The sequence below is a fragment of the Martes martes genome (genome assembly GCF_963455335.1).
Source record: "Martes martes genome assembly, chromosome: 17".
In the NCBI taxonomy this organism is placed as follows: domain Eukaryota; kingdom Metazoa; phylum Chordata; class Mammalia; order Carnivora; family Mustelidae; genus Martes; species Martes martes.
The window spans coordinates 23,441,283-23,454,828 of record NC_137905.1 but is presented as its reverse complement, the minus strand read 5'-3'; the positions used below and the strand labels follow the sequence as shown (position 1 = coordinate 23,454,828).

Sequence of the window (13,546 nt, the reverse complement as noted above, 5' to 3'; positions counted from 1 at the left end):
GAGACCAGGACAAGACAGGGACAGAAACCTCTCACTTTCCTTTTCTACGTTAGGGCTAAAGGGCTCTTAGTCACAGTGACATCCTAAAGAAGTTCTTGGTTAAAATCCGCATCTCCAGTCTCAATATGCATGCTTTTCTAAAGTAGATCAGAACAACAGACGGGGAGAGATGAAAACAATGGCAAGCCTGCGGGAAGATACTGATAGAATGGTTGCAGAACACAGAGGAATTGGGGGAAATTCCCAGGCCAGTACGCAAAGAACTGGAGTGGCTATGTAGGATGTGGTAAAGCTGATGCGGGCTACCCACTACGATACTCATCCGGGCACGCCCCAGCACTTCCTGGAGTGCAGAATGACGCTGATTCCAATCCTTCCCTCTGGAGAACTGGGAACTGGATGCTGACCCCTTTTCCAGGAACCTGTAGCTTCCCCTTGACCTTCACCTATTTTATTTTCCACATCCCTTCAGTATCACCTTGCTGTTAACAATACCGATCTCCACCTTACAGCACTTGTGTGCTTGTCTGAGATGATGGACTATATTCTCAGTCGTATCGCTACAGCCTGTTATTGGGGAGACCCTTAGCCACCCCGACACCTGAATTTCATCGTCCACCTCAGGCTCCCAGCTCCCTTTCCCTTCTATGAGAGTTATCGACCCGGACAATGGCGTCCCTTCATCTGCTTCCGTTCCATCCTACACTAGGGAACAGCATTGATCCTAATGAAACTCTGGCCTCTATTATGCCACAGGCAACAGAACAAGAGATTAAATATTTTGCAAACGATCTTGATACAAAATTTGAAGTCTTTAGTCCAAGCAGGCTCTCCAAAAATGTGCCTGCTTCATTGTGAGGGCCTTTCCTTAGCCAGCAGGTGGTCTACCATCCTGAACCAAGGACAAAAGGAAGGGCAGTGAATAGTAGGTATCCTATTGGATAGGAATCCTATTGTCTGTGCAATGAAGATGTTTAGCTGCCCCTAGCAATGATACACAGACCGCAATTACCAATTTTGTTGTTGTGGGAGGAGGTGGAGTAACATACAATATAAACCAAATAAATATATTTAAATTAAGGATTAGGGCTGCATTAATAATAACAATTTATCAGTTTCTAGAGGTTATAGATGCGTTTTGAGCGAAGAGGTTTGGTACTATCACTTTTAATTCAATTCTCACTACACCCAAGATTTTACAGAACAATTTTGATTCCCATTCCACAGATGCAAAAACTGAGAGCGAATGAGGAGAAATAATTTGCCAGAGGTTATATGGCCAACGGACATGGCCAACTCCAGGACACAAGGTTTCTCTGAACAATGAGCTATACAGATATATTTTTCCTAAGTATCCTGGGTTGGACAAAGCAATTATTCTAGCAACTGGGCCTTATGCCAGGGGGGAAAAAAACAAAACAAAACAAAACCAACATTTCTTAAGTGCTATCAAACTAGTGTTTTCCCGGGGAGATTTAGTCATCATTAGTGAAAAGCTTCATTTGCAATATTGTGCGCAGCCCACCGTAGTGGGCCAGAGCAATGCATTACCACTAACTCTAAGAGATTAATTTAATGGGCAATTATATGCTTCCTGCTTTAAAATACCTTCAGGTAGCCAATAGTCGTGCTTTCTGTCTGTGCCAGCAGCCGGCTCCCAAGCACACAGGGTCAGCGGTTTCCACGCGTACCACCTCACATCCCCAGCTTCGCTGCTCTAAAATTGGCATTCAGTGCCTCTGAAAACCCCCTGCAAAGACCATTCAAAGCAAGTGGATTTCCCCACAGTTCTCCAGTGTCCTTTATGTCCCCTACAGCTGTGTTGCTCATCACGCTGCTCTGGTAGGTAGGTCGTAGCACCCTGTTCAACCTAGAGGAACCCTATACATCGTCTGATGGAGCTGAGGCCACATCACAGCTCAGGGAGATGCCACCTAATCACCACAGGAAGGACAGCAAATAAAGACAAAAGCAAACAACAGAACCGCCGCTTTCTCTGTCTTCCTTCAAGGCATTGTTAAATATTTAGGTACTTCTGAGGCGGGACCTGGTGGGGGTGGAGAGGACGTGGGAGAGCTCAGGAAAGTGGGCTCCTGAGCTGCCACCTTGAGTTTCTGATGCAGCAGGTCTTGGCCTGATGCCAGGGCTCTTCCTTGGAGGTGATCCAGGTCAGCTACGTTAAGACATGTTCTCTGTGATCTTCACCGAAAATGGCCGTGCTCTAAAATGTACTACTGTGTGTCCTCTATTCTCTGTTCCTCATTTTCCTGATCTCTAAAATAGTTAAAGAATCCCAGTCTGAACAGTCGCAGAGCTCTGCCTTGGCCAGTAGGCTATCCTCCTACCCTTGGTTAGAGACACTAGAGAACAGCAGGTGCTGATGTGGTCGGTGCATGTCTGTTCTTCCTCCCCACCACACCCCCGTCCCGGCGACCAGCCTTCTGCTTTGCGCAAAGGAACAACTTCATTCACTTGCTTCAGCAAAGGGTGTGGCCGCACAGGAGGCCCAATTTAAGCAGGAGTTTGAAAGGAAAGAGCTATAAGAGAGGTTTCTTCCATGGAAGAGAACAATGTCATCAGCAGGTCAATGGCACGCATACCCATCTTGCCCCCTCACCCAGCCCTTGCTCTCTGTGAAACCTTGGCCAAGTTATTTAGCTATTTAGTTTATTTATTTATTTAGTTATTTAGTCGAGTTTTCTTGTCTGAAAAAGGCATACGGTTGACTCTTAAACAACGTGGGGGGGGGTGGTTAGGGGCACCAACAATCCCCCCGACTCTGCACAGTTGAAAATCTATGCATAACTTTTGACTGACCAAAAGCTTAACTATTAATAATCTACTGCCGACCAAAGTTTTACTGATGACATCAGTAGTTTTTTAACACGCATTCTGTATGTTATATGTATTATATACCACAGTCTTATAATAAAGCAAGCTAGAGAAAAGAAAATACGATTAAGAAAATCAGAAGGAACAGAAGAAAATACATTTACAGTACAGTAAATATATTTACTGAAAAAAAAATTCTGCAAATAAGTGGACCCATGCAGAACAAACCTGTGTTGTTCAAGGGTCAATTATATTACTAGTACCTAATTTCTCAGAGTGTTGGGAGAATTTGGTGCATCGTAGGGCTTACACAATACTTTTTCAGTGTGTAACTGTCAACTGAACCTACCTTAACCCTTCACCTCCGCGTTAAACAGCAGCAGACGCGCACTGAAGTTGCAGACGCCGGGATTGTTACTAGCAGAGACTCGCTCCACAGGCCTAATCTCTTGTTAGCACGGGGACATCTAACTGCCAGCTCATGTAATGAGATGAGCCTGTTGATCGTGATGGCAAGCTAGATCTATGACCGCCGCAATACTTGTGTAATACACACAGTGAAGCATCTCCGCCTTTGGTTACGTGAATCTGACACAGGACGGTGAAGGACGACATCTCCATTCTCATTAAGAGGTAACAGACGGACGTCCCTAAGATCCTTTTTATTTTTTTTTTTAAAGCTTTATTTGTTTAAATCTTTATCTGATGAGATGGCATTCCAGAGAATAATTTTAAATTGTTCTCTCTGGAATGTATATTTCTTTAGCTTTATTAGAACCCCTATAGGGTTCTGTTGTCCTGGGTGGTTTTAAATCTTCAACTTGTCCAAATACAATAAATCTCCCTTTAATATTTTTTTTTTCCCCAAGACATGGTATGTGGCTTTGGAAGATAAACATTACACGATGGGCTAAATAATAACACCAAGTCAAACACGATTCTCAGCCATTTTCATGTAATTCCAATTTTTCTTACGTTCTCTGTGATCTTATTATTTCTACTTCCTTTTATGATTTAGGGGGAAAAATGGCTTAATTGTACTTTTAAAGTTCCTAAATTTATGCCCACCTCAGCTGATATTTTACAGCTAAAATTTAAAGTTCTTTTATATACTTTCTTTCTTGCTGGTACTAAGAAGGCTACAGGCTAACATCCCAAGAAGAACAGACTGACATCTAAGTTTACAGTTCCAGGGGCACCTGGGTGGTTCAGTGGGTTAAAGCCTCTGCCTTTGGCTCAGGTCATGTTCCCAGGGTCCTGGGATAGAGCCCCACATCGGGCTCTCTGCTCAGCGGGGAGCCTGCTTCTCCCTCTCTCTCTCTGCCCACCTCTCTGCCTACTTGTGATCTCTGTCTTGTCAAATAAATAAATAAAATCTTAAAATAAAATAAAAGGTTAATAGACAAGCCGATAGTCTTTATGTGGGCAGAGCCATTCTGTATTTATTGCCTACACAGAACCAACTGTAAAGCTTAATCTGGGACATATTGGAGTGATTTATCTCAAGTCATGAAGAAAATTTTATCTGGTCTAAGTTTTGATATATTTTTATAATTTGATTACACTGTATTCATTAATAATAATAATCTCTACCACTTTAAAAATGACCTTACCTAATTATTTTATGGGTACATATAAAGGCTTATTTTTTTCATGTGTATCATGATTCATTTTTAAATATAATCCTGCAGGGTGCCTGGGTGGCTTGGTGGGTTAAGCCTTCAGCTTGGATCATGATCTCAGGGTCCTGGGATCGAGCCCCGCATCGGGCTCTCTGCTCAGCGGGGAACCTGCTTCCCCCGCCCTCTCTCTGCCTGCCTCTCTGCCTACTTGTGATCTCTGTCAAATAAATAAATAAAATCTTTAAAAATAAATAAATAAATAAATAGAATCCTGCGTTCATGGGAGGCATTCCATCACCGTACTTTTCCATACCATCAACACGGAACTGCATGGAATTCCCAACACGCATCACCTTCTTCCTAACCCCTCTGTCTTTCTTTATGGATATCTAGCAGATTTCAACTTACCCTTTCATACGCAGGTGGTTCCAGGAGCCACAAGAAGGAAAACTCCAAGAGGAACAGGGATTGGTCTCTTTTGCTCACTGCTATATCCCCAGTCACTAGAAGAGTGCTTGGCAAGTAGTATAGACTCAATAAATAATTATTGAGTGAATGAGCAAATGAATGTCTCCACAGACTTGGGTTGGTACCCTGTCACCCCAGAGTTAACAGCTCATTACCTTAGAGCATCTGCTTTTGTGTCTGCCTCCTTACTTGTCTGTGATTCCTTACAAATGAGTCTTTTGTTTCTGTATTGTCCCTGAAATGTTTCTTAACCACCTGCTCTGCGCATTCATTTATTTTTATTCCTTAGAATGGAGTACCATAGATCCTTATAATTAGGACCTCCTTGATGAATATTAAGTAAAGGCATCCATCTCATAAAAAAAAAAGTATCGCGGATTAAGGATAACTCAACTAGGCTGTATTCAATATGAGGAGGTTCTTTAAAAAGTAATTACTGCCTACGTACTTTAAAGAAAGCTGTGATCCTTTAGAGCATTTTTATAAAGCCCTAAAGCAATCTAAATGTATACAGTTTTTCTCAGAGGCTTAAGGCAATAATGTGGCTTCAACATTGTAAATTATAAAAATTTCATGTCTGTACCATGTCTGGAGTTAACCTTTTTAATAAACCAGTTACCAAGTGGTATAGTTTGTTTGCTCTATCCCGTGCTATTAACGAGGGAAAAACTGTGACCAGAATAACACACTGGGGAAGGGAATACTACTCCTAAACCAGAAAAACACCAGAGTTTCCGAAGTTCATCCTCCCTCCAGAACCGTCCATTGGGTAGGGCTGAAGTTTCCTATTAACCTGAATGCTGCATGTTCTCTACTTGCATTCAAGGTTGCTATATAAAAACAGATTGTCTTCATCTTAAATCTTCACTTTTTTATACATTTTCATTTGGTTGTTTTGTTTTTTAATAGGGCTCCATGGAGGACATTTCCCCCTTATCTCAGAACAAGGAAAAGCTGTGCCCTTCCTGAGGCATGGGTTATTCTTGTTTTACACACAGATTAATCATGTTAATCAGATTAATCATTAATCATTAAGCATCATCTCTGAGATGTTTGCCGTGTTCTCACATTAGCTGTGAAAACACAGAGCAGATTTTAGAGAGAGTATAGAGGAGATTTTAGGTCCCACATCCTATAATTATCATCTACCCCCTCTATACTGTATGTATACCCATGAATTTTCCTTAATGTTGATTTTTATTTCCTTATTTAGATTCCCAACTCCTTTCAGAATTGACTGTCTCCCTTGAACCTGTGTCAACTGTAAAGGTCTTATCAGGTCCTTTACAGAAAGAAGGACATCAGATAACAAAAAAAATGTATTTTGTTTGGAAATAAAATGAGTATTAGGTTCCTTTGGCATGTTTTTGTATAACAAAAACCTGATGAGGCAGAGGGCAAATTCTCAAAGATGGTGTAGCACTAAATTCCACCACATAGCTACTGGTTTAGGGACTCAATAGTAGTGCCCATTAGTGTAATCAAAGCAACTGTGCTCACTGAAAATTGAAAGACGAACATATGTTATTTCAACAATCCTGCAAAATCCTCTGGGGGGAAAAAAAAAAAAGCTTACATTTTCACCTGTATTTTATGAAAACGATTATTCTAAAGTTACAGTTTTAGTCTTGGTTACTGTGTAAATCACACTAAATTCTAAAAATGAAACAAAAAATCATCTATAATTTCATCTATCCAAAATAATGTGTATTGACACTATGTTTTGTGTCTGCATATGTGAATAGGATGGATGTAGTCTACATATACGAACAGTAGTTTCTGTATTATATGTAATATTTATGTTTGGCCCATTTACTTAAATTATAGTCAAGAATTCTTGAGTTCTATTCTTTTTTTAACCTAACCTTTCATACTAAATTTTTCCCCCTATTTTAATGTGGAAAACATTATCTTTAATGGCTGAATAATGGATATGTGATATAAGGGTATTTGGATATAAGAATGCTTCCTTCCCACATATATTGCGATCCTTGGTAATTTACCACTGGGCAAGTTATTTCTTTTTGAGAGAATTGATTTAAAGACTCCTTGGGAACAATAAAATAAGTTCCAATGCCAAAATATCTGATGGAAACAGGGATCACATCAACCATGTGATCCCTAGGCATAAACTGAACCCAGTCAGACAAGGAAGAAATTAAACCCAGGCACTTACTAATTTCAGTAGCAATGATTGTTATGTTGTGCCATACGCTTAATTCTCTGTCAAGTGGTGTGGCCAGCGTTATCTTTCCATCATCTGCATTAATGTTGAATTGTCTCTCCAGGTCAGTGTGCCGGTCGATGGAAAACCTACAAAACAGATACATCTGTGATCTACTTCAATGTTTATATGAGCCATATATTCCGCAGCAGACCTTTAGTAATCCTTGGAGAGTCATAGTTGTGAAGTCAAATGGATTGGGAAACTCGGTGGCATCATAATTTGTAAAATAAAATGACTGAATGAGGCACAAGAAACTTAATAATTATTGTCCAAGGAGTAATTAGCTACATATGCAACACGGAGGTCATAAACTGCCATCAGTTTCAATAGGTAGCATCTTCAAAAACGGATGCTGATGAAGAGTTAATTGGACAATCCATCACATTTATTGGACATCTTATGATAATTAGCAGTTGCCACAAAATATCACATAAAACAATAAACTTAAACCCAAAGCAGGACAGTGCTAGGCAGCATGTTATTTACGGCAGTATGTGTGTTTATGTTAAGCACGTATCTGGCTAGACAACATGTATGTGTTGTTATTGTTGCTGCCGGTTTGTTTTGTTTTCATGTTAAGGAAAGTACATATTGAGGATTCCTGTTAGTTTCTGTCCATGGAAATAAGATGGTTGCTGGTTCTCTAGTAACAATTTTTAAAAGTCGGAATGGGTATTTTAGCAGCTTTACAACACTAGAGTCTATGAAATTAACAATTTTAAATGCACAGGTTAGTTGTTCCTCTTTTGAGAACACTCTTTCAGATAAGGTATCATTAAGAAACACGAGGCATCAAGATAACGCAGTAATTATTTTTTTTCACAACATTTATTGCTATTCTCTTTATACATCAAGATCTGTGTTTTGGTTATGGAATGCTGAAACCAATAAGGTAAGTGTCTTAAGAAACCGAAGGCATATTTAGAAAAATTGGCCCATAAGTAGGGAGATCCACTAAAACAGGATAGAATGGAAACAGGGACCATTTATCAGGGACCAAGCACAGTGCTGGATGCCGCTTCTTTTTCTGTCCTCCTCTCTTTAGTTTCTTATAGAACGAAGGAAGGGTGCCGTGGACGGAATGTTTGTGTAGCCACAAAATTCATGGGTTAAAATTCTAACTCCCAATATAATAGTATTTGGAAATGAGGTCTTTGGGAGTAATTACCGTAAGATGAGGCCATGAAGGTGTGCCTTCATGATGGGATTAATGGCTTTATTAAAAAAGGAGGACACACAGGATCTCTCTCCGCTCTCGGCCGATGAGGATACAATGAGAAGACAGTCATTCTATCTGCTATTTATGTATTGCTATTTTGGGGATATATTCACCGAACCTCAATTTTTTTTACTGGTCAGCTATGGTTGCAGACTAAAAATAAAGCATAAATCATTCTCTACGATATGTTCTAAAATTGCTAGAGATGTGTTTATCATTATCATCATCACACTCAGCATAATCACCATATTGGATGACACAAAACTTTAATAATCTTTCCACTTGGAAGGTGATAGAGAAGGCCCCTTTCTTAACAGTTTATAAATAGCAGAAAACTAGAAAAACATTTGGGCGTCATTTAAATCTCATCACTCTAACAGAGGCGGAGATATTTTTCTCATTTTTTAAAGTTCCAGTTCATGACAGACTGTATGGAGTGAGTCATAAGAATTTATAAAATAGGCTATAAATACAGCCCTTTAGTAAGATCACAGGTAGGAATGTCACAACATTACGAGATTATACAACGGGAGGAACTTGATGGGGGAGAAATGACTTTGTTGAAATTCAGTTTAAAGTCTACCTCAACTATTTCAAGAAGCCCCTTGCTATCTCTGTAGACATTTCAGACATTTTAATGTCTAGCAGACTTTATGATAAAGGCTCCCAAGAATTGCTAAACATCCCAGAAATCCTGATTCAACATCATCAACAAGCATGCACTCAACACCAAATGTGAACCAAGCACAGTGCTAGATGCCTCTTCCTTCTTTTGTCCTCTTCTCTTTGGTTTCTTATGGAACAAAGAAAAGAAAAATAAAACCCTTAGAGGACATTTTAAGTAACCTAACTAGTACATACCAGAACCAGAATGAATATTCGTGTTTGATTTCCTCTGAAGTCTATGTGTATACCAGCTAGCTACAGAAAGGGCTGACCTTATTCACATATAAAATAGGGATGACAGGGTGCTTGGGTGGCTCGGTGGGTTAAGCATCTGACTTAAGCTCAGGTCATGATCTCGGGGTCCTGGGATCGAGTCCTACGTCGGGTTCCCCACTCAGCAGGGAGCCTGCTTTTCCCTCTTCCCCTCCTCCTGCTTGTGCACTCTCTCACTCTCTCTCTCTCTCAAATAAATAAAATCTTTTTAAAAATAAGGATGATGTTAGTATTAGATAATAGGATTGTTGTGAGGACTGGATGAGATGCTAAGTGTGGCAGGCTTTGTCAACACACGTGTGTGCAGACCACTAAGTATCAGGGATCAAGGGCTCTCACATCATTTGTGTGATAATGACATCATTTTAGTATATGTGCTGCCGAAGCGAGCACGATAATGACATCATTGAATGCCATCTATGTACTCAATTTTGTGAACTCAAAATTGTGATTATTTTTCTTATTTTAATACATAACATATTATAGATGCCTATATTATATACACAAATGTGCAATGCCTTAATATAATCTATATTACATTTGTATTTATTATATATGTGTTATTATATATACTTTCATATAGTGAAATAGATAAAAGGAAATATGATTTATTAAATAAGATAAGGAATTAGACCTTTCCGGAAAGCCAGGGAATAAGAAGCCTCCATTTCCCATCTTCTTTATAGACCTCCTGATAAGTTTTTTTAAAATAAAGATTTTATGTATTTATTTATTTGAGAAGAGAGACAGCATGAGTGGGGAGTGGGAAGGAGCAGAGGGAGAGAGAGAAGCAGAGTTTCCACTGAGCAGGGAGCCCAATGGGAGGCTGGATCCCAGGACCCTGGGATCATGACCTAAGCCAAAGGCAGACACTTAACCACCTATGAGCCACCCACGTGCCCAAGATGTCCTGATACATTTTTTAATCCATCTTTACTTTCTAGCAAACTCTTTTCTGCTCTGTTGCTTAAGGGCATGGCCTGGGTTTCTGGCTGTTTATTCTCAGGCTACCAGGAAAGTCCTCTGCCATTGGCTCCACAGAAATTCATAATCTCATCATAAAGAAACTGGGTCCTAGTCTGACTGTCTGAGTTCATGTTTTGACCTTATCACTTACAAAGGTGTGACTTAGTCATGCTAAATCTTAGTGACTTAGTCATGCTAAGTCTTAGTGACTTCGTTATGCTTAGTCTGTCTGTGCCTTTGTTACTTCATCTGTAAAATGGAAATTATAATAGGCTTTAATGAGTAATGCATATAAAGCACTTTTGTGTCAGGGCCTGACACATAATAAGGGCTCAATAAATCTATATTTAAAAATCGGTACCGTTATCATTACTTATATGGACATGATAACATCGTTTCTCCAGATGACTCCCTATCCCTTTCTCAGGCCCAACATAGCACCCCTTTCAGTCCTTGGTTCTCTTGTCCCTCAATAAGTACAGCTGAGTTCTCCTAGCAGTAGAAGCAAACACACAGAAGATGCCAGCTTAAGTGATTAAAAATAAAGCTGAGAAGAGAGAGCAAGTGGGGGCATGATGTTGGCATCTCTGGCATCTTTATTTTAGGTGTTTATTTTTGCACAAACTTTTCTCTGTCTCATGAACTCACCACTGCAGGTTCAAAGATTTCCTGGACATATTCAATCGTTTGTTAATATTAAATAACATGTGATTTTTTAAAAGTTTTATTTATTTATGACAGAGAGATAGCGAGAGAGGGAACACAAGCACAGGGGAGCTGGAGAGGGGAAAGCAGGCTCCCCACTGAGCAGGGAGCCCATATGGGGCTCGATCCCAGGACCCTGGGATCATGACCTGAGCCGAAGGCAGATGCTTAACTGACTGAGCCACCCAGGTGCCCCAAATGTGATCTTTTTTTTAACCATAGTTAAAATGAATTACATTTTTAACAATTTTAAAATTTGTTGCATAGCTTAAGATTCCACTAGAAAAAAAAAAAAAAAATGAAAGCATACCATGTTCAGGAATGTTCTCAGAAGATGTTTGCTCCGCCCCATCTCCCCACCACACGCACACATTCCAGAGCCACACCACTTCATCTTTAGCTGCAAAAATTCAGCTTGCTCTTCTCCGGTCCTCTAAGCTCCCACCAACCACTGAAGCAACCCCAAGTTCTCCCCTCTCCTCTCAGTCACTCATACCACTGTGTGATATAGCAATATCAGCAGCAATAAATACTTAAATAAGGAACTAATATAGCCTCTCTCCTTAAGTCAATTAACAGAAAATAATTAAAAACAAAAACAAAAACCAGAATGGGTTAAGAAAGCAAACCTGGAGTAACAACTAAGATTTTAGAATCCAGTGTCCTATGTAAAGTCACAGAAAGTCATTGTTTGGGCTAGATACATGGGAAGTAGATCCATAAGCCTCTCTTTTTCCTGGGATTCCCTGTGTCTGTCTGAGTAGCAGCACATAAAGTGGAAGAAGCATAATCAGAGAAACCAGAGAACCTTCATTAGGCTCTCACTGGTGGAATCTCATTGAAATTAGGTAACTATTCATAATCTCATAGTCTCCTCTCTAAATAGGAGAAGATACCTTCTTCAGAGAGTGGTGCTTTGCAGTAAATTGATACATGGCTCACATTAGGCAAATAAATAAATGAGTAATAAAATAAATGGTGAGTCAATTCTTCAATCTGTAAGAGACGCCTTTAAGCTGAGCGTTAACTGCAGACACAAATTTCTAGAAATAGAAATATACAAATAAGGACTATCACTCACATCCTTTAGTAGACTTACAAAAGGCAGAAATTCACACGTGACGCTAGAGAGATATCCCAGAACCCTCTGTAAGGTTTATTGATACCTGTCTTTGCCTCTTTCAAAATATCTCCTACTCTATGTACTTCCACGGAGCAAAGACTCTGAGCTGATGAAATCAAAGGCTGTCCTTGGTTTTACAGCCCTCGGCTCATCCATGGGGAGCCTTCTGCATGTGGTCTGAGTCATTCCTCTCCTTAAGGATGTTGCTCCCATTTTCTCTAGGTACACATCTGCCGGATTTTCACTCTTTTAGGACAAGGAGAAATTTTTGATTCCTGTATCATAGTAGCACATTGGTTGGGTTTTGCACAGCAGTTACTCAACAATGGATTGTAGGAAGGATGTACAAATATTTATCAAGCATGGATTTTACTAAGAGTGAAATATGGTGCTAAAGAAATACAAGGGAAAAGAATAATGGGGATAGGAAAAGAATAAAAAACTGAGAAAGAACTATTTTCATTCATATTCTATCTATGGAAAAATTCAAAGCTTTCTAATTTATGTCTTCAAAGTCACAGGATCCATACCTCTGGTACTGAAGTCTTCATTCTAGTTTCTTTAAAATTTGCATGTTTTGGATTTGCTGTTTCTTTGCAGAATTACTTAAAGTGTGTTAGACAAAAGATCTCATTTTGAGAAAAAGAGAATACACTTTGGAGACTCATCTTCCTGCCAGATTAAGAAGGAATTTCTTATTAACACCGTGGGAAGTGGCATGTGAGAAAATGGGCTCCTTGGGTCATGTTAACATCAATCCTAATGATGGAAATTTTGGGAATAGACATTCTCCACCTAGTACAATGAGTATGTTTTAGAAGCCCTATTTAAACTTTCTCATTTTATTCCAACAAATTCCCTGGTTTGCTTCAATATTACTGTTTCACTAACCTACAGGAGTAGGTCTTAGAAGTAAGTGGTAAAAACTTCATCATCTTACTCTGTGAAAGTAAGGCTACAGATGCAAGAAAATTCCTACCTAGATGCACAGCGCCTTGTTTGGAAACTCATTTAATCTACAGTATTCTGACCATGAACACAAACTGATGTCACAGTTGACCCAAATAAGAGTAGCCTGCAGAGTTCAGAAGTAAATACAAGAAGATACCACTGGTGCAGTAACTAAGAAGAGCTCAAAATGGACCATGGATATCCCTGGGTTGAGAAATGGCACCCTATTCTGCATTGCAGCTCCATGGATATTAAATAACCATTTTTAGCTGAGTTATAGGTTTCTTCAATTAACACAGTTCAACTATTTATATTTCATACCAACACTGGTATTGGCACAAAGTCCCAGTGTGTGTTTGTATTTTGTTGTCCATATTCAAGTATTATACATATATATTCAAAGCATCTCCTACCTCTCTTCCCAATCCCACCCCCAACACTACGTACTGAGACCCTCTGTCCCCTGTTCGATTACTGCTGCTTGGTCTGTAACA

General features: G+C 39.6%; 1 protein-coding gene across 1 annotated transcript in view; it reads right to left on the bottom strand.

Moving 5' to 3' along the window:
- The window catches only part of LOC308358509 (cadherin-8), a gene marked incomplete at both ends in the record, with an annotated part of 287,989 nt that overhangs the window by 65,185 nt on the left and 209,258 nt on the right, over positions 1-13,546 (bottom strand). Inside the window, one exon of the mRNA XM_080828719.1 lies at positions 7,099-7,235. Within this exon, the coding sequence (XP_080684845.1) occupies positions 7,099-7,235 (137 nt within the window). The remainder of the gene's footprint in view (positions 1-7,098; positions 7,236-13,546) is intronic.